Source organism: Quercus lobata, chromosome 1 (genome assembly GCF_001633185.2).
Source record: "Quercus lobata isolate SW786 chromosome 1, ValleyOak3.0 Primary Assembly, whole genome shotgun sequence".
Taxonomy (NCBI): Eukaryota; Viridiplantae; Streptophyta; class Magnoliopsida; order Fagales; family Fagaceae; genus Quercus; species Quercus lobata.
Genome location: NC_044904.1, coordinates 33,758,939 through 33,781,679, shown reverse-complemented (window position 1 = coordinate 33,781,679; position 22,741 = coordinate 33,758,939). Strand labels below are relative to the sequence as shown.

The following is a 22,741-nucleotide window of genomic DNA, read 5'->3' as shown; positions in this document are numbered from 1 at the left end:
ATATAGATTATCAAGTTATAAATAAATCTGATAATTAGAGATAGGACAAAATTTTGGAAGTTATCTTGAAGACATTAGGAGTTATACCACCATGTACCTTTGGCGCGATGGTCACTCTACATATTTAAGTGCTTGTGGGGTGTGGAGTGTGAGAGAACAAGGGCCAGGATTCAAGTTTTCAGAAGAAAGCTTTAAACACATATATATTCACTTAGATTATATTAGAGTAAAATTTTTATTTGTATTTAAAAAAAAAAAAAAATCTTTTCAGTGTAATTTTTGTTTTATCTTCTACTTATCAGAATAAATCAGTTTGCCAAACCAAAATTTTACTTACTGGCTTTTCTAAGAATCCTAAGTCCCAACAGTTCTTCTCCAAAAAAAAAAAAAAAAAAAAAAAAAAAAGTGAAAAGAATCCCAAAACTACTTATTTCTATTTTCTATTTTAAGGCAAAATATATATTGGTTCTGACAACCACTATTATTGATAAGATAATGAGTGGTGGTGCGTCTTTTCAAAAGACAAAAGCTATATTAGGTATTATCTTTGGTTTTGGGATTTTTTTCTTGAAAAAAAATTTAGAGAGAATTTAACCTAAATAATTTTCAAGATAATATATCCATTAATAGAATTGAAGTTTGTACAATATACTTAACCATAAATCTACTGCTACCTCGTGTAGTATTTATTAACGTGACTGCACGTAACTATGAATCCACGGATTTTTCTATTATGGACTGTTACACACGAAATCTATTGTTTGTGACTCTGAGATTTTCGCCCAAAGATTTGATAAAAAATTGTAGTTAACTAGTCGAAACAACTTTTCTTTATAATTGGATTGATGTTTGCAAGTAGTCTCCAATTATAGCTTCAAAAGGGTTTGGAAAAACTCTAAATCTATGTACAGAATACTAATCTCTTGTTTCTTCAAAAACGTGTTCTAGGGTTTGTATTTATATGTACTTAAGATCCATTAAAACCCTAAATCAAATGGTTGTGAGAGAAAGTTGAAATTCTAATATGTACGAATCTCAATCGATCGAGAAGTACAGTTCAACCAATGAAGATAAATGACTTTCGGCTTGTCAGGCCTGCAGTCGAAATGCAGTGTTCTAGCACTATATTTTTTGCATTCTTGAGTTTTCACCTTTTTTTAACTTGATTTGTTTTGTTCCAATGATTAATTCAACGCTAATCAACTAGACACACTAAGTTATAAAAATGTTACATTTGTTAATGCTTGCCAACCTAAATATATAGACTCTACAATTTTTTTATTTTTTTATTACAAAAACTGAATATTTGGCAAAAAGTGTCCCAAAAACACTATTGCAACTTTACTTAATAATAAAATTACTCAATAATCTTAACCTACTCAAGCAAAGATGGATTCAACAAATAATTCAATGAATTGATACTAACCAATCCGAGATTAATTTTATATAGAAAATTAAATATCATAGAGTAGTTCAAGTATAAAATTTAAGAAAATTTGTTATTATTATAATAATAAAACATACCTTGAGAAAGATGATAAATGGTGAACATAGAATCTAATTTTCAATTTTACTGAGAGCTAGAGGGATTCTTTCAAATCTATTTGGGCGAAAAACTTTTTCCGATTTTGCAACACCTATATTTAAATTAGATCTTGGCTACACTATTAATGTAACGATTAATTGAAACGTGCTAATACTTGTAAATCCAATTTGCATGGTGCCAACAGAAATTCAATTTATGAATAGAAAAACCATATTGATACCCAATTAATGTACCAAAATACAAAAGAGGGTGCTGCACTTACACAGACTGGTCAGCCTCCTTCAAAATTCCATTTACAAAAGCAGCAATTCATATACTCTTGTAAATAGGATAATTAAACATGCAAGTTTTTAATTATATTTACAAAAGTAGCAGTATAATTAGCTAGACAGCTATGGGTGCATGGAATTGATACCTGAATTTATCATATTCAGCACCATCCATCCAAATTTAGTCACGGTGGCTCTCTGGCTTATCATCAGGCGGGAGTCCCTCTTCAGCTTCAGTCGATGCGTGGGATTGCAAAAGGGGTTCCTCCATATGTTCAGGGGAGTCTACATTTGCGGCTGATTCCCCAACCTTTTTATCCTTTAAGCGCAAAGAGATGCTCCGTGAGGGGAAAGAGAAGCTCTTAGTTGGTTGGGATTCAGTGGCAGTGGCTGCTGCAGCGTTAGCCACATTTCTTCTCCGTGGGAAAGAGACGTTCCAAGTTAGCTGGGATTCAGCTAAGCCATCAGTGCCATGTACCAAGATCTCCTTTAATTCCTCATCAGGCGGGAGTCCCTCTTCAGCTTCAGTCGATGCGTGGGATTGCAAAAGGGGTTCCTCCGATGCATTTCCCATGTGGAAAGGCTTCAATGAATATGAAGCATACGCATACATGACAAGGCACACGAAACTCAGTATTGCTAAAGTCAGATAATACTTGTCGAGATGACTTGTGTTTATGGAATCCTTGAACCAGCTTCTACACAGTAAAACAAAAGGCATGCTGATGAAATTTCCAAAGCCTAATACACACTCACTGAACGATGGACCGTAACTCCTCATTGATATAGCGACATGGTTATAGAAGAATTCCTGAAGCCCTTCAGTGGCAAGTCCTTCCATTAGTCCTAACAAAATAAATTGTGGAATTAACCAGAGGACACTCATAGAGATAGTCTGATTTGAATCCATAGGATCAATATTCTCTTCCTCAATCAAATATAGTCGGTGGGCCTCTACCTGCCAAGCTACAAAGCAACATAATGCAGAACAAATCATCTTGACACCAATTCTGATCCGTGTAACAAGTTGTCGTCTTGCTATCTCGGACGAAAACATGAATGATATTATGTAGCATATAATGGACCTAAGGGCAAATAAAACATTTAAAGGAACCTTGATATTATCGGCCATGTTGCTTGTTTGTTCATAAAAGAAAGTGTTTCCGGTAGCTGCAACCAAACTACAGCCGAGAAAGCTTGTCCAAATAGGTATCAAAGTAAAAAGGCGCTTTACTTCCCTCACTTGTTCAGCTGTGCAAAGATGCCCACCAAGTACTTGTTCTTTTTGTTCTTTTGGACTGACTGGGAGTGTTCGTTCATCAATTACTGCAGCTTTGTCTAACCTTCTGTATTCAATATAGAAAAGAGTGACGTCATTACTACAACCTAATATTCATTATTAGGTTGTTTAAGTGCACTAATCATGCTCATTACTACAACTACGTGAACAAATATAGTTGATGTCATTGCACGTATATGCAACATATATATATAAATCTTTTCTATGAAAGATAGGGAAAAATACACCTGAAACGGTATAATTCTTCCAAAAGATAAAGTGTGTGTGAGAGATACTTTACCTTAGAAATAGAACTTTAGGCTTCAAACATGTTTGACCATTGCTCTTATCGATCAGTCCTGGTTGTGGAAGGGTTTTCCAATAAAACCCTTTTTCTGTCTGAGGATAGTTGCGATTCCGATTGCGTCTAGCTGCCTTTAAAACTCGAAGAATAATTCCAGAGGAGCTCCCGTCTGGTTTGTGGAGTTTGTAACAGGAGAGACCATAGCCAAACAAGAATAGCAAAAGATTTGCTCCCATCACCAAGGCAGAAACTCCGAAGGCCATTTCCCGTGTAGCATTTCGAAGGGAAACGAGAGCAATAGTGGCTCCAGAAAACCTGGCAACCCGCCACAAAATATTTGTACGATCATCTATTTCTTTCTGCTTTTCTTCTGTTGGATTTTCTATCTCATCACTCAATTGATCAGCAAGAAAGGCTCTTAGAGGTGGGTTTTGACCAGCCATACCCACTGCTAGAATCACCGCTGCAGCATAGAACACGTCAATCTTTCCAGTTGGACTGAGGTACTTAGAGCACCATAAGAGCATCAATCCTGCAATATACATAAAAGACAATCTGATGATGCGTGGATATTTGTGAAACGTCATCACTAATATTGTATTTTGAAAGGTGGCTTCATTCTCAGTTGAGTAATACTACAGTCACAAACATTTTTACAAATTATTGATGTGGTAAATTATTACTAATTTTAATAAAGACCTATTTCTAACATCACACTTTTTCTTACCAATTATTATTTGGAGAATGATAAAGTGTTTGTAAAAATGTTTGTGTTTGTAGCATTATTTTTCTTAGTTTCACCATGTGGGTCTTGCCCACAAGTGTAAAAATCTGAGTGTGATTTGCACAACGCATGCTAAGAAAATCTAAAAAATCTGTGAACACAATTTTTATCATAATCCTGATTTATCAGTGAATTATGAAAAAAAAAAATGATACAAAATGATTTCTGTTTAAGATTTTGTGTGAACAATTTTCTTTTCTTTTACTTAGTAGGAATTTGTGTGAACAATAAGGTCTTTTTATCTTGTCCTATTTGATTATAAATATATCATCCGTGTGAACAGTAAAAAAGTTTCATATAAACACAAAGAGAGGTGCTAGCTATTGTTTCAGTTTGAGGGCTTAAAGTTAAATAGTTTGATAGGCTTAAAAGATCTTATTAATTGAGGGTTTTTATTGATTATATAGATACTTTGTAATTTCTATTTGATATATAGTAGATTTATTCCCATTGCCCTTTGGCATGATTTATCACTGAACCACATAAAATGTTTGGTGTTTTTCTCTTGTTTATAACCAACAGATTTTATAACCACAAAAAATCTTTGTAATACTTGAATACAAGTTTTATATAAAAATATTTGGGTAAACTACATATTTGGTCCCAATCTTTTATATCATAATTCAATTTAATCCCTAACCTTTTAATTGTGTCAATTTAATCTTTGCCATTATATATTGTTTGAATGAGAGCTCACAAATATAGTATTATTTTGACTAACATAATTACTTAACCACATAATTATTTTCTATATTTTTTATTGCTTATTATTATTATTTTCAATTGTGGCTATAATAACAAAATTTGATCAAGAATGTCATATTTCAAGTTAGTTGTTTTTAATATAAATAGTGTAAAAATATCCAGATAAATTATCAACACTCTAGTGTCTTACTGGCATTGCCTTGGAAAATCCCACATTTTCCTCCCTCCCAACTTATTTGAGCAAAATTTTTTTTTTTTTTTTTTAAATCATACAAATTCCCTTTTATATTAACAACTAGTGTCTCACTTATAAAAAATTAATACTTAGAAATGAATGCATGTACTTCATTAAAAACATGTGAGAATAAATTAATATTTTTTCAAAAATGAAAAAAAAAAAAATCTATTATTTTTGCTGAATGGAAAAGAATACTAAATATAATTAAAGCAACTATTAAAAAAAATTTCTTAAGTAGAAGGTTAAATGAAGAGTATTCTATTTTCTTCTTAATGAATGCAACACATGAAAAAACCTTAAGTTATTGAAACTTGGAATAAAATGGGTGAAACAAAATTATTAGTTAAAATAATATATACTTGAAACATTTTATTTTGAAGATATATCAGCCAACAAGTTAATTTGCATGTTGCTAAGTCATTTGAGGTGCTATATATGTGTGTGTATATATATATATACTCTGCTAAGTGGTTGCCCAGGATTTTTATTAAAACTAGTGATGTCCCGCGTCATATGCATGTGTGCTAGAAGTTTTGAAATATTTGATAAGAAATTATTATGAGAGGTGCTATGTACACAATATTCTTACAATATTTTCACAACAAATCATACTTAGTTTGTTGTTATTAATTTAAATTTAAACCTTCCACTGAGATTATCATTAAGATTCCCTTATTTTCACAACATTATTTTATGACTAATTTGTAAAACTCATTTAAGTATTATAATATATGAGGAACAGGCTAAAATTATTTACATGTCAATGTAAAAAGGGAAAATGTAAATTTGTTTGCGTAAATTGGCATATATTAATTACCTTTCTAACATAAGAACATTATTATTCTCCATATATTCTTGATTGTGAGTTTAATTTTTTATGTTGGAATTTGTATAAATTTTTTTTTTTTATTCTCTAAAAAGACAAATTTAAACTTAGTAGACTAAAATGAAAATTTACCCTAACTTATAAGGTGTGCACAGAGAGAGAGAGAGAGAGAGAGAGAGAGAGAGAGAGAGAGAGAGAGAGAGAGAGAGAGAGAGAGAGAGAGAGAGAGAGAGAGAGAGAGAGAGAGAGAGAGAGAGAGAGAGAGAGAGAGAGAGAGAGAGCAATTGCCCCTCTGGTCCCTCTAAAAAAAATCTCCATTCACCCTCTTCTATTAAATATTTTTTGGTTCTGAATTTTTTTTTTTTTTTAATATTTCCCTTAAATATTTTGTACAAGTCAAACTTAATTCAATAGTATAGAAAAAAAGAGAGGCAATTGCCCCTCTGGTCCCTCTAAAAAAAATCTCCATTCACCCTCTTCTATTAAATATTTTTTGGTTCTGAATTTTTTTTTTTTTTAATATTTCCCTTAAATATTTTGTACAAGTCAAACTTAATTCAATAGTATAGAAAAAAAATGTTTTCTTTTTTATTAGTGTCTTTTAAAGTTAAAAAGATAGAAAAGAAAAATAAGATTAAAAATAAAATTAAAGAAGAAAAAGTTTTATAATAGTAGGAAAACCTTTTTTTTTTTAAAAAGATGTTACCTTTAAAAGGATCAATAGCTCAAATTCTTTATATTATAATTTATTATTTTTCACAAAAATCAATTGTAAGGACACGATTCTTTTGCGGCCCAATAATGATGTTGGGCTCGCACGTTAAAGATCTCTCACAATATGATTTGTAGAGAGTGGGCTTGAAAAGCTAGCCGTTGGGCACGGGGCGATATTCTAGTCTTGATTTTGGAGGAATTCACGTTGAAAAAGGAGTTGGGCTTGAACATTTAAGCCCTACGGCGTCGCATCCTATGGGGTTGGACTCCTCGGACTTGATCCGAGGACCATTAAGGTCTTATCCCGGTTACCCAACGATGGGTTTTTTCTGTAATTTGCAGGTGTTGTTGAGGTGTTTTCACCCCTGTAGTCTCTTTTCTGGAGGTCAGATGGGAGTCCCCTTTCTAGGTTCACTTACTTTTTCTTTTATACTAGCTTACGTCCGCTGTCCTTCGTCCACGTGTAGGGTCAACCTTTACAAGACTGATATTTGTCCCATCAGTCTAATCCCAGAATTGTGGGGGATGGTTGATAAAGCTGAAGAATACGGCTCTGTTAGGTGCAGAGCCTTATCTGGGAAGGGTAGTGTAGGGATAACTCTTTCCATATTTATTCCTTTATCTCTTTTTTACCCCTACCTTCAATGGAGCTTTGGGTCTGCCGAGGACGAAACTGTGCTCGGCTGCATCTCCGGGCCATTACCTTTTTCAACTTGGGCCTTTAGACTTCCCACGAGCAAGTGGGCCTGGCCCATAAATTATTGGGCCCCACATCAATGTATAAGTAGTAAAATTTAAAATTTATTATATAATAAATTCCATAATATGATATTATTTTAAGTTGAACTCTAATGTTCTAGATTCCCAAATAGTTACAATATGACTTAAAATTGTTATGATTTAATTATTTTATATTTTTAACAAAATTCAAGATAATTTGAACATGAGGTTAATTTATTTACTAAAAGTCATTACATGGAACTTTTTTTTTTAATGTTCATTTTATACAACTTACTTTTGAAAAAGTCATATTACTTTCAATTTATCCGAAATACATGAAAAATATTGTAAATTATACCCATCTTTCTCTAGACTAATTTGAAAATATATCAATAATTTAAAACATATTTTCTTAAATAAAACTTTGAATCTTGATTTAATTTGTTTAATTAATTTTCATTGTTATCTTGCCAAACTAACCATTTTCGATCTAAAATAATATTAGATGTGAATATTTAATTTAGAAAAAAGAATATTTTGTCAGAATTTATAATGACACCTCAAGAACTATAATACGGATCATACAAGTTATGGGATGGAGTGGTTTTGAAAATAAGAGGTTACTCTTTGATTTTTTTTTCAAACTTCATGGAGGCTAGGTTTAATATACCTCTGACTGTGAGCTCAATCATATATGGACTTACCAAAATATAGGCTAAAGCACTTTGAAACGACCCATACAGGAATCTGCTACATGAGCAAGAACAATTGCTATTACTGTCGTTACGCCATCTTGGAGATTTATAATTGCTACAGCTTCTGGTAGATGCTTCTTCAAATTATCTGTGAGATAATCTATCAAGGTGGACACCACTGCATATTCAGCGAAGCTATGGCTTAAAACTAAATCTGAAGTTCAAAAAGTAAAAAAGGAGAAAGATATAAATATCAGTTATGTTGAAATCCAACAAAGCATTGTTAATTTGTCCGCGAAAATTAAAACTAATAGCCAACCAACTTTAGTTTCAGGAATCATTACCTAAAATGAAGAAGGCTTTTGGGTTGAAGAAAATATAATTGTGAAACCATTCCTTGACTCGACGGCATCAACCCCTCATTATCATTTTCCGTGGGAGTCAGTACGGACGGTATTTTGCCCAAAAAAAGAAAGAAGTGCTGGGATTCTTAGAAAAGCCGGTAACTTTTTTGGTTTGACAAACTGATATATTTATAGGAAGAAGAAGATAAAATTAAAGTTGAAATAAGTTACGGGTCTCCCGGTTCAAGAAGACAATTCCGTACTGTAGCGGCCAGTATATTTCGTACCGGTGTTGAAATATATCGTTCTGTTAACCAAACCGGTATAACCTCCAATACAAGATTAACTCTTTTGATAAGAAGAAGACAAAAAGTAAAAATAATTCTTAAGAGAAACTTTTTATGATTACTCCTTTCTTTGAGGTAACTTCCAAATTTCTATCTTACCTCTGATTATATATCAGACTTGCTTAGCAACAACTGCTATATCTGTGTGAGCTTGAGACATCTCCATTTGGCATTTGCCACTAATAATTCTAAAGAGCCTGATAAACAATACAATCTTACCTTGGATGAGAAAGGATGTCATGAAAGTACTCAAAGAAGGTCAAGACATAGACATGGTCAAGGAGAAGGATCCAAAGCAACCTACACTAAATTATTGGGTACCTGGGAGATCCACAAAGTCTCTCTCCCTACCCAAAAACTAGTCATTGACAACACCTCAAACTCAATATAAAAAGGCATCTCATCAGCTCAAAAATGGCTAATTACATTTTACCCTTGGAGCTGAAATTAAATTTTAAAGCAAAAGTCCATTAAAACAGCATAGATTCTTATTATTCATAAACTTGTGGGTGGAAATATTGATACAAAGGAAGCTTCCTCTTTGCAGTTTTTCTCAATTTCCTCTTCTTGTTGTTTATGAGTCAAAATTTCAAACATGAAGTTCTAAGTGTATTTTATTATTTTATTCATTTTTGTTATTGTAATTTCAATTTCTCTTTTGTTAAAGCACTATTAGCCTTTGTTCATCACACATTTAGAATTTTGAGCCTGATTTTCAACAAATAGTCACTTCTAAAAAACCTAAGGGACATTTTGGGCCCATTCTTAAATTTTGGTCTTTGTCGTAAAATGTCCACGACAAGATTGTAGGAGGAAAATCCCTAAAACAAGCTTAGAGTGAAAAAAGCCAACGATTTCCCATTTACTCATGCTAGGGAACACAATTGCATATGTGAGGACACGATTTGTGACGACCCGTAACGGTGTTGGGTTCGCACGTAAAAAGGCCAAAACAATATCATTTATAGAGCGTGAGTTTGAAAGGCTAGGCCTTAGTCACCAAACGGTGGGTTTTTCGTGGTGTTCATACATAGTTAAATCGTGTTCGCCCTGGGAGTCTTTCTCCTGGAGGCGGGCTGGGAGGCTCTGGTTTTTGGCCATTTTTCCCAGCCCCTGCTCTGGATTGCTTACTTTTCCTCTTATACTTGCTTGTGTTCCTTATCCTTCGTCCATATGTAGGATCGATTTTTTCAAGACTGATACTTGTCCCATCAGCCCATATCCAAAGTGGTTGGGGGTGGTTGTAAAAGCTGAAGAGTATGGCTCTGTCAGGTGCAAAGTATTGAATGGCAGTAAGGGCAGCTTTCCCTAGTCGTTATACTTTCCAGCGTATCCTTCTCTATTGACCTAGATATTTTGGATTTTTTCCAAACTGTTCCTATACCGTTTTTACCCTTCCTTCCAGTGAGACCTCGGACATGCCGAGGATTGAATCGTCCTCGGCTGTGTCCCAAGACTATTTTGTACTTGTATTACCGATCCTGGGCCATAACCTTCCTCGGCTTGGGCCTTGGGCCCCAATGAATAAATGGGCCTGGGCCACAAATTATTGGGCTCCACAATAGCCCCTCAAAATCCTGCTGTCCGACCTCTTGGTTGGAGAGGAGGGTTTTGGTAATGCCAAGCCTTTATTACGGCTCGTTTAACTCGGTCCTTCATTAATGTTGGTGTCTCTTCATCTACCCAGAAAACATACCGGGCTACGAGACATTCCTCTAAATTCATTCACAATGCGTTCCTGCCTTTTGCTTATCCAAAACGCGCTTTTAATGATTTCCCTTTACGAGACTATTTAAATTCGACGGTTATTGACGGTGTGGGGAAGTGGAACGGGTATATTCTCGTTTACAGATTTTCTTGGAAATCTGGACAGATTAAATACCTTCTGTTTTGCCCTTCATATAAGAAGAAAAGTAAGAGGTTATTTCTCTTGTACAGGGACCCTTTTAATCCTTCTGAAATCTGAAACACTTAGCCTCCTCCAGAGTTTACTTTATCCACTAGTTACACCTTAAATTGTGTTATGTTCGAGATAGGAGTAAGTAATGAAGGAACCACACCCTTCCTTGAAATACCATGTTCTTATGAAACTCAAAATGGCTCGGTCAGGGTAGGGATGGCAGAGACTCAAGATCCTACTTACCCTCCTTTCAGTCAAAATCCGAAGCAGGGGCTCGTCACGTCAAACTTTTGGCGCGACTGAGCTGGGGTCATCCATTATCAGTACCAGCCGCTCTCTTATGAGCATAGCTAACATGACACCAGCGTGTTAGGAGTCAGAATTGACGCAGGGACAAAGTATCCCCGCTTCTTCCTCTCTTCCTTCACTGGCGCCTCCTTTTGCCTCTCTTTCTTCTTCTTTCCACCACTAGATCCATCCTGGTGCTTTTCCTTCTTCCTCTTCTTCTCCTCTCCCACCAAGGAAGGTCCTCCTCTCAATATGGGGGCTATTGGGAGAGAATTTGGAAAGACTTGGGAGCAGAGCTTAAAAAAGATTTATGGCTATTGGTTTGCTTTGTTTTTTATTGTTTTTGTAGCTCGTTTTATGTATAGGCTTGTTTAAGACCTTCATTGTACGCTGTAATATCTCCTTATATTAATAAAAATCATCATTATTTCATTTCGTATGCTTTACCTCTTCTTTTTGAAATGGTTATGCCATAGATAAACGTACTACCCTGTGACTTCTTTTTTTTTTCTTTTTTTTTTTTTTTTTTTTTTTTTTTTTTTTTTTTTTTTTTTTTTACTATGAACAATGCTTATGGCCGAGATCCCTGTTAATAAAAAGATCTTGTTCTGTGCTTATGGAAACTATCCGGCATAATAATGCCGATTCGAACAAATGACACTTAGAGCAGAAATCCTTACTAAAAAGAAAAGAAAAAGATGTTATTATGACCATATTAGAACTATCTGGCATAATGACACCGACCTGAGAACACAATATTTAGGGCCGAAATCCCTTACCAAGAAAAAAGACGCTATCATGGACTTACGAGTGCTGTCCGGCACAACAATACCAACTTGAGCAAATGACACGTAGGGTTAAGACCCTTGCTAAGGAAAAGATATTATTAAGAGCTTAATAGAGTTGTTTGGCACAATAATGCCAACCTGAGAAAACAACACTTACCCCAAAATAGCAGAGATGACAGCCGAATGCTCAGTGCGGTGTAAGAGGTAATCATCTGAAGACATATAACCAAAAAATGAACAGCCCCTACAGGTTGCTGGGTAATAAGGTGTTTCACCATCTTCCTAAGAATTTTCATAGCTCTAACCTCTTCTGGTATTTGATCCGAGGATTGAGCAACTTAGGATTTTTATTAAGTAGCTGACCTTTCCATAGGTTTGAGTCCGAGGACCATGTAATACCCTGATTCTGTCCAAAACTCAGTTTTTTCTTCTAAGTAGTTGGTTTCCCCATAGGTTTGAGTCTGAAGACCATGCAATACCCTGATTCTATCCAAAACTCAGTTTTTTCTTCTAAGTAGTTGGTTTCCCCATAGGTTTGAGTCCAAGGACCATGCAATACCCTGGTTCTGTCCAAAACTTAGTTTTTTCTTCTAAGTAGTTGGTTTCCCCATAAGTTTGAGTCCGAGGACCATGCAATACCTTGGTTCTGTCCAAAACTCAGTTTTTCTTCTAAGTAGTTGGTTTCCTCATAGGTTTGAGTCCGAAGACCATGCAATACCCTAGTTCTGTCCAAAACTCAGTTTTTTCTTCTAAGTAATTGGTTTCCCCAAAGGTTTGAGTCCGAGGACCATGTAATACCCTGGTTCTGTCCAAAACTCAGTTTTTTCTTCTAAGTAGTTGGGGGAATTAACCCCTCGGCTATGGCATGAGACCTTGGTTTTAGGGGAATTAGCTCCTCGGCCAAGCCCCTAGAACCATCCGTGTGGTTGACGCTACGAAGCGTAGCCCCTAGTAAAGAAACATAGCCCCTAGTGGAACTTTACGCTAGAACACTACAACCAGCTGTTTGAAATGACCAGGGAACTGTCTCGGCCTACCGCCTATGCCAACACACAAGCCTTTTCCACAGACGGCGCCAATTATGAGGACACGATTTGTGACGACTCGTAACGGTGTTGGGTTCACACGTAAAAAGGCCCAAACAATATCATTTGTAGAGCATGGGTTTGAAAGGTTAGGCCTTAGTCATCAGACGGTGGGTTTTTCGTGGTGTTCATACATAGTTAAATCGTATTCGTCCTAGGAGTCTTTCTCCTGGAGGCAGGCTGGGAGGCTCTGGTTTTTGGCCATTTTTCCCAGCCCCTGCTCTGGATTGCTTACTTTTCCTCTTATACTCGCCTGTGTTCCTTATCCTTCGTCCACATATAGGATCGACTTTTTCAAGACTGATACTTGTCCCATCAGCCCATATCCAGAGTGGTTAGGGGTGGTTGTAAAAACTGAAGAGTATGGCTCTGTCAGGTGCAGAGTATTGAATGGCAGTAAGGGCAGCTTTCCCTGGTCGTTATACTTTTCAGCGTATCCTTTTCTATTGACCTAGATATTTTGGACTTTTTCCAAACTGTTCCTATACCGTTTTTGCCCTTCCTTCCAGTGAGACCTCGGACATGCCGATGACTGAATCGTCCTCGGCTGTGTCCCAAGACTATTTTGTACTTGTATTATCGATCCTGGGCCATAACCTTCCTCGGCTCAGGCCTTGGGCCCCAATGAATAAATGGGCCAGGGCCACAAATTATTGGGCCCCATAGCATATATATGCATGTGTCAGATCAAGAGATGTTCAACATAGATGACAAGAGTGATAAGTATGTGTTCATCATCTATGATCCAAGCTCTAAGAACTATACCAAACAATCCAAGAATCAAAAATTCATTGTTAGTAGAGATGTGGAATTTGATTAAGAAATGACATGGAATTGGAGCACACAAAAAGAAGAGAAGTATGATTTGTTTCCTTTATGAGAAGAGGAAGAAGAATAGGTGAATAAAGTTCAAGAAGAGGCTACCACTCCACCTCTATTACTAACATATCCTATTCAAAAAGGTCTAACTCATCATCATCACTGGAAAGAAATTCTAGTGAAAGACCAAGGAGATTGAGAAGTCTCTAGAATCAACTGATAATATATATGATCTAACTCTCTTATATCTATTTACTGATAGTGAGCTTGAAGGTTTAATTATCCAATACAAGATAAGATATAGAGATATGATATAGGTGAGGAGATTAAGACAATAAAGAAGAATCATACATGAGAGCTAGCAACTCTTCCGCATGGGATAATGTCAATTGGCATGAAATGGCTATACAAGATGAAAAAGAATGCAAAAGAAGAGATATAGTGATTCAAAGCAAGATCGGTAGTCAAAGGCTATATCTAGCGTCCATTTATTGACAATGTTGAGATATTTGCCCCAGTTGCTTGTTTAGCAACTAAACGACTTATAATTTCTTTAGCTGCACAGAATAAGTGAACAATTGATTAGATGGATGTTAAATATACATTTTTCACTGGCTATCTTGAGGAAGAGATTTGTATTGAGAAACCATAGGTTATGTTGTCAAGGGGCATGAGGACAAAGTTAAGTTGAAGAAAAAACCCTATACAGTTTGAAACATGAATCCAGAGCTTAGAATAACATAATTTCCAGATACTTTTAGTAGAATGAGTTTTGAAAATGCCCGCACAAACATGCACTTTATTGTAAGGTTTATGAAAATGGAAATATATTGATTATTTGTTTAGATGTATGTGATTTGATTTTTATAAGCAATAATTCAAGATGAAAATGGAAATATAAAGGTTCGGGATTTTGAAATGACTATTGGACTTATGACCTGCTATCTTAGAATTTAGATGAAGCTAACAAAGGATATGATTTTCATTTATCAAGAAGTTTGGGTTTCGGAAATCCTTAAGAAATTTAAGATGTAAGATTGCAAGCCAATAAGCACCTCCGTGGATGTAACGTTAAACTGCTAAAGCATGATAACAAAGACAAGGCAAATCCAAAAATTTTCAAGAGTATGGTTCAAAGTATGGGATGCCTAACATGCATAATACCATACATTCTCTTTGGTGTCAGACTCGTTAGTCGCTACATAAAAGCATTGACTATGATTCGTATGAAGATTTCCAATAAAATTCTTTTCTACTTGGAAGCTATATTTGATTTTGGATTGCATTAATCACCTTTTTTAAACTTGTGGACTACAGTGATAGTATTTGGGGGTAGAGATATGGATGGTAAAAATAGTATATATGTCTGTGTATGCGCGACACATACTACATTCACATGAACTTCCGAGAAGTAACAAATTATAACATTCTTGTCAAGTTGGGTATGCTGCTACAACCGCTAGTGTTTGTCATGGGATTTGGCTGAGAAGTTTATTAAAGGAGTTGCATTTGCCGCAAGTAGAAGCCATAAAGATATTTGTTGGACCCACATTGTAAGGTTATTTTCAAGGATTTTGTTAATGTGTGCTCTTAAGGCACACAATAATTAATTATTTTTAGAAATATTTTCTCAAAAATTAAAAAAAAATTCATACTTTTTTAATTTTTGAAAAAATATTTATAAAAATCGATAACTTAGGACACACATTAACCGAACGCTATTTCCAAACAACAAAATAACAATAATTATAAAGTCAACCATCTTTTGTACTGGTTGACCAAAAAGAAAGGAATCTTTTTTGAAAGGAGTTGCATTTGCCGCAAGTAGAAGCCGTAAAGATATTTGTTGGACCCACATTGTAAGGTTATTTTCAAAGAGCAAACGAACAATAATGGTAAAGCCAACAATATTTTGTACTGGTTTACCAAAAAGAAAGGAATCTTTTTTTTTTTTTTTTTGGGATGAGAATAACTTTCATCAGAGTTGAATTGAAGTACAACAAAGTGAAGGAAGCAGCACCGTACAAGCAATCTATGTGGACCAGATTTCTCACTACTGGAGGAGACACACCTCTCCACACCTGACTAATATTATTACGGGTGAGTTTGGTTCAGATTTTTGAGAGTTGTTTATTTTTTAAAAGTGGAATTTTTAAAAAGTGCATAATGAAAAAGTGATTTTTCAAAAAGTTGAGTGTTTAGTAAAAACTGTTAAAAAGTGCTTTTTGAAAAAACTGAATGTTGGGCTGATGCTTATAAAAGTGGTGGTTTGAGTGGTAAATTACTAAAAAGGACAATGTAAATATAAAGGAGTTTGTTTCATACTTAAATCAACTACTTCATCATACTTAAAAATCAATTTTTCTCTTTCTAAAAAAATTATTTTTTTCTCACTAATTTTAGCTAATAATAACTTACCACTTAAGATTTATTGTGAAAATATTGTAATAAAAATTGATACTGATTTTAATTTTAACGTACTATTAAAATTATTTTTTTCTCACCAATATTAGCTAATAATAACCTACCACTTAAAATTTATTGTGAAAGTATTGTGAAAATATTGTGATAAAAATTCATATTGATTTTAATTTTAACGTACTATTAAAATTATTTTTTTCTCTTTCTAAAAAAATTATTTTTTTCTCACCAATATTAGCTAATAATAACCTACCATTTAAGATTTATTGTAAAAAAAATAGTGAAAATATTGTAATAATATTTCCTTCTTCTTCTTTTTTCTTTTTTTTTCCCCCTCTTTTGTTATCCTCCACACACGGCATTTCTTTCTCTCTTTTTTTTTTTTCTTTTTTTTTCCCCTCTTTTTTTCTCCTCCACACACGTACCCTTATTCTTTTCTTTTTTATCCATCTTTCCTCCTTTGTTTTCCCTGCCATTCCTCCAAACTCCAGAATGCTCCAAGCTCTCCTTCTTCCTCTTTTTTGTTTTGTTTTTTTTAATTTTTTTCCCTGCCGTCATTTACAACGTCCACGAATTCGCTATTTGACGGTCGTTTACGTTTCTTCGCGGCGGTGGTTGTGGAGGTGGTGGTGGCCATGGTGGAGTCGCGAGTGGTTGTTGGCATTTGGAGGGTCCCTCTGACGGAGACGGCAATGGTGGGGACTGTTTCGGTGCCAGTCGCTTTGATGATTGCGTTCCTGGCGTGTTCTAAGAGCCATCGGAACTCATCCATGCTCTTGGAGAGACTCTTCAACTTCTTCTCCACCGGAACTCATCCACCACAAGATGGGTACAAACTCCATTTGAAAGATTTTGCTAAATTTTGAATTTTTTTTTTTTTTTTTTTTTTGTGCATTTTGAGGAATCCTAATTTGCAAGGGATTGATTTTTTTTTTTTCCCTAGCTGATTTGGGAATTTGTTATAGATTTTTGTGTGTTTGGATTTGGAAATTTGTTGGGAGAGCAAAGAGATGATTTGGGAATTTGTTATAGATTTTTTTGTGTTTGGATTTGGAAATTTGTTGGGAGAGCAAAGAGATGAGATGAGAACTAATGATTTATCAAGGATAATTCGGTAATTTTTGGAAGAGCCCAACGGATCAAAATCAAAACGCGCATGAGTTTTTGTTTATGGACCTCCAGAGCTCCATAAACTTAAACGCGCGTTTCTTCACAAATATAAAACGCAACTTTTTTCCAAAAAGTTGCGTTTTATACTTACCAAACACTATTTTCGGGCTGGCTTTTTTGAAAATGCGCGTTTTGGGCTTCAAACGCTGAAACAAACGGGCACTACATCTAACAAACCGATCAAGCTCGTGTGCCATTGTACTCCCTTTTCAGACGCCTTACCTGCCAGCTACTAAACCAATCAAGAAGAGAAAGAATTCCCTGGACAATATGGCCCATTTCTCCTTTGACTTCCTTGGATAAAATTCCTAAAATTCTCTATTTTAGGATAAAAGCTTTTTTTTTCTCCTTTAACTAACTATTTTTTCTTTTTACCAGCATCAAATTCACTGTAACTAAAACTCTATCTTATGAGGGAAATGGGTAAGCTAATTCGATAGGTTTTTAAGGTTTTTTTTTTTTTGTTTTTTTTTGTTTTGGTTACCTATATTCACCCGTTACTCTAGCTATTTTAGGAAATCATGATTTAACCCATATAATTACTGATCAATATATATGCACCGGAAGAATTTCAACAAGTAATATATATTTTCCAGTGCATGCATATGCTTCATTTGTTCTCTGCCAAAGGTTAGTTTCAATTTTTAAGTTATTTACTTCAGCCTTATGTTTAATTAGTTTGAGTTTTTGATTCATCAGATTCTATATGGCTATGGAGGTGGAACCTTATGAAAATGGAGGTGGAAGAGCAATGGAGGAGAGAGGAACATGTAGTGGATGAGAAAGAGAGAGTAGAAAGAAAAATATACCTATTTTTGGGATTAGAGATAGGTATAGAATGTTATAAATAAAGATAATAAATGAAATCCTTATCAGAATATCAGCATTGAGTGCATTTTTTTTACCGTTAAATCAACTTAAATCTAATGGTTTAGAAAATGTGTAACTCTTTAGAGTTACACCAGGTGCAACTTGAACCATCTCTATATATAAATATAAAAGTAGTGATCTCATATATAAAAGAACAAGATGTTTTAGTTATACAATAAATGAATTCTATGACATTTTTATTTAGACTTTCACCTTATCATCAGAGTGTAGCATTTATGTCAAATTATTAATTAATGACATATACATTTAATTCAATACTCTCTCTCTCTCTCTCTCCACCTTATAAGTTTTGTGAATTTTCATTTTAGTCCACTATGTTTAAAGTTTGTCATTTTAATCTATTAACCTCAGTAGCCTAAAACTATACCATGTGACACATTCTTAGAGAATAAAACAAATTTATACAAAATCCAACATAAACAATTTAACTCTCAATCAAGAATATACAAGAATAATAACATTCTTAAATTAGAAAAGTAACTAAATATATGCCAATTTAAGCATACAATATTACAATAGTTTCATATTCTAAATTATATTAATCTTATAAATTTACATTTTCCTTTTTCTAATGACATGTAAATATTTTTAGCTTCTTCCTCAAATATTAAAATATTTAATGATATTAAAAATTGGTCATAAAATAATTTCTTATCAAATATTGCAAAACTTATAGCATAATTGCATATTCTATTACACGGGAAATTAGCTAGATTTAATAAAAGCTGTAGGCAACCACTTAGCAGAGTATATATATAGCATCTTAAATTACTTGCCAACATGTAAAATTGTAAATAACAATTATGAAATCTAACATGTTGGCCAATAAATCTTCAAAATAAAATGTTTCAAGTATATATTATCCCAACTAATAATTTTGTTTCACTCATTTTATTACGAGAGATGTTATGTCTACAACATTTTTACAACAAATCACAGGTGATTAGTTGTTATTGGTTCAAATTTGAAACTAACACTAAGATTACTTTTTTGCCCTAACAATAATAACCAGTAACAACCTACCACTTAGGATTTGTTGTAAAAATGTTGTAGACATATCATTTCTCTTTTATTACAAGATGCAATAACCTACGGTTTTTCCATGTGATGTGTATTCTTTGAAGGAAATAGATTACTCTTCATTTAATCTTCTACCTCAAACAAAATTTTTTTATTGTTGCTTTAATTATATTTAGTATTCTTTTCTATTCAGCAGAAATACTAGTTTTTTTTTTTTTCATTTTTTGAAAAAATATTAATTTATTTTAATGTATTCAATGAAGCACATGTATTCATTTTTAAGTATTAATTTTTTATAAGTGATACTCTTTTTCTTTTTTTAGAAAGAAATCCAAAACCTTTAATAAATCAAGGCTGAAAATCAGCTAATACAAATGGAATAATGTCCATTGGATAGGAGTCCAACCAAACTGAAATAGGCGAACAAAGTCTGGCTCTTTGTGCCAGAGCATGAGCAACGGTATTGCCCTGCCTACAAACATGAGGGAAAGAGGTACTCACAAAGAAGTTTACAATACAAAGAGTATCACGAATGAGATGACCACCTGAAGCGAATTCCCAGCCACCCCATAAAAGGGCCTTTATAACCTGCTCTGAATCTCCCTCAAAAATCACCTTATATGTATTCGGTGACGAAATAAGGACATATTGTGACGATTGGTTTCGTCACCAAAGTCCACTTTTGTTGTAGTGATCTTCAGAGAAAAGAGTAGCACGTCTAGCAGCCAGCAACTCCAAAACTTCCACTGTTGGTGGTTTTCTAATCTTCTCCGCCAGAGCAGCCTGAACCTTGCCAATGGAATTTTGCACGACCACTCCGACTCTAGCTTCATTAGATTCACAAAACATTGCACCATCAAATTTATTTTCCATACGTTGCCATCAGGTGGACTCCAAACTTTTGGAGCTGAAGCACGGACCGTGGAAGAGCATTTCTTGAGAGACTTGCAGTCACACACGTAGTCACGTGCAAAGCCTGCTATCTAACCCAAAGGCCTAACATTCTCGCCAACTCGAACCTTATTTCTATGGAACCAAATCGACCATGCCGTCGTTGCAAACAGGGGGACCAAATCCAGCTTAGTGAAAACCAGTACAGCCAACTCTTTGAAGGAGGAAAAGACTAAACCTGACCTGAAAATCCAACCAAAATCCTTACCCCAAACCTCCTTGAGACCGTTGCAACTCCAAAGGGAATGAAGTATGTCCTCCTGAGCACCTACACAGCGATTACAAGCCGCATCCAGCAAAAGTTTTCGTTTCACCAGATTATCCTTTGTTGCTAGGGAGTTCGTACAAGCCCGCCAAAGAAAGTAATTTATTTTTCTGGGAACCTGAATTTTCCAAAGCTTTTTCCAAAAAACTCTTTCTTCAGAGTTAGCTTGATTCAAATTTGCCGCAGAGTCTAGACCATCACACAGTAGATGAAAACCCGATTTTACAAAGTACTTACCGGATTTTTCAAGGGACCAGGTCAGCACATCGGGCTGAGGAGTCAAGCAAAGAGGGAGAAATTTTATCTGGGTCGCATCTAGGGGATGAAAGCAACGATCAATCAACTGAACATTCCACCAACCCGAGGTCTGATTGATAAGCTTTGAAACAGTAGCCCCTGGATGAAGCTCACTCGAGGAGGAAGCCAAAACACCCTCACCGGTTGGTAACCATCTATCAATGAAAATTCTAACATGATGCTCGTCCCTTACTCTCCATCTAGCACCTACTTCAATTAGATGCCTAGATCTCAAAATGCTTTGCCAAGCATATGAACCGAAAGATATAGTAGCTTCAAAAATGGACCCAAGAGGGAAGTACTTAGCTTTGAACACCTTATAAAATAGGGAGTACTCACCATGAATCAACCTCCACACTTGTTTTGTGAGCATAGGCTCATTAAACTTACACAAGTCTTTGAAACCCATCCTCCCCTCTTCTTTAGATTTACAAAGCACCTCCCACTTCTTCCAATGTATTTTCCGGCGATCCCCCCATTGACCCCACCAAAACCTTCAAGTAAGCGCCTCAATATCTTGACAAAGACCAACCGGGAGCCGAAAGCAACTCATAGCAAAGGTCGGGATGGCTTGAACAACGGCTTTTAACAAGACCTCCTTACCGGCTTGGGATAAAAGTTTTTCCTTCAACCCCTGGAGCTTACCCCAAAATCGATCCTTAATATAGTTGAAACTTGCTCTTTTATGTCTCCCCACAACCGCCGGTAAACCCAAATATTTCTCATACTCCTTAATTTCCAGAACACCCAAGAGATTTTGCACTTGCAACTTAGCCTCATCAGTCACATTACCACCGAAGAAGATAGTAGTTTTTTTTTGCATTTAATTTTTGACCCGAGGCTCACTCATACTTCCCAAGGATCTCGAGAATCTTTGACACATCTTCCACCCTAGCCTGGCAAAAAAGAAGGCTATCATCAGCAAACAAGAGATGAGAAATCTTTGGCCCATATTTGCAGAGAGAGAAGCCCTCAAGAGACTTTGCTACCACTATCTGCTCAAGGAGGCCATTTAAACCTTCCGAGCATAGAAGGAAAAGGTAAGGAGAGAGGGGGTCCCCTTGCCTAATACCCCTAGTCGAAATAATGGTATCCGTAGGCTCACCGTTCACCAACACTAAGTAAGTCACTGATTGAACACACTCCATAATCCAACCAACCCACTTACAATGAAAACCCATTCTCTCCATCACCTTTCTGAGAAACACCCACTTCAATCTATCATAAGCTTTACTAATGTCCAATTTCAGAGCTAAGTGACCCATTTTACCCCCTTTCTTTCGCTTCATATGGTGGAGAGTTTCAAATGCCACCAAAATATTGTCAGAAATTGCCTTATCAGATTGGAAAGCACTCTGCGATTTAGAAATGATATGAGGAAGGACTTTTTTCAACCTGTTTGCTAGCACCTTAGAAACCAACTTATATAAGATATTACAGAGTGCAATGGGTCAAAATTCAGTGATAAATTCAAGATTTTTAACTTTAGGAATGAGGAAAATAAAAGTATGGTTCAAACTTGGGATCAGACTACTAGAGTTAAGGCAAGACAACACAGCACAAACCACATCATCACCAATGTTAGTCCAAAATTTCTGGAAAAAAATGGGAGGCATCCCATTGGGGCCAAGAGCCTTTAGAGGGGCCATTTGATTCAAGGCACATTCAATTTCCTCCCGAGAAAATGGCCCGATCAAACAATTATTCATATCCTCAGTCACGGTTGGTTTAATGGACAGAACCACTTCTTCCACTTCCGTCGGCTTAGAGGAAAGAAATAAATTTTTATAATAGTCCCGAACCATTTCCGAAAGATCACCCTCTCCCAAAACCAACAAACCCTCTTGATTGCAAAGCTCCATGATTCTATTCTGACGAAACCGTTGCAAAGCTCTTGTATGAAAGTATTTGGAATTCTGATCTCCCGAAATCATCCAATGCTCCTTGCTATGCTGCTGCCACATTTTTTCATCTAGACAAAGTAGATCAACCACCTCTGATTTAAGCTTGATAAACCGATCAACTTGTCTTCCCTTGGCTGCTTCACATTCAGCCGCTTTTAACAACTTCTTTTT

At 35.3% G+C, this 22,741-nt stretch overlaps 1 protein-coding gene across 1 annotated transcript; it reads right to left on the bottom strand.

Annotated features, from left to right (window-relative positions):
• Positions 1-1,996: 1,996 nt before the first annotated feature.
• Positions 1,997-3,985, bottom strand: LOC115952907 (protein NRT1/ PTR FAMILY 5.4-like). The gene is made up of 3 exons (XM_031070257.1): positions 3,396-3,985; positions 2,930-3,161; positions 1,997-2,773 (listed from the first exon to the last, which is right to left on the bottom strand). The coding sequence occupies exons 1-3, from the start codon at positions 3,983-3,985 to the stop codon at positions 1,997-1,999; spliced, it is 1,599 nt and encodes a 532-aa protein (XP_030926117.1).
• Between the last annotated feature and the right edge of the window lie 18,756 nt (positions 3,986-22,741).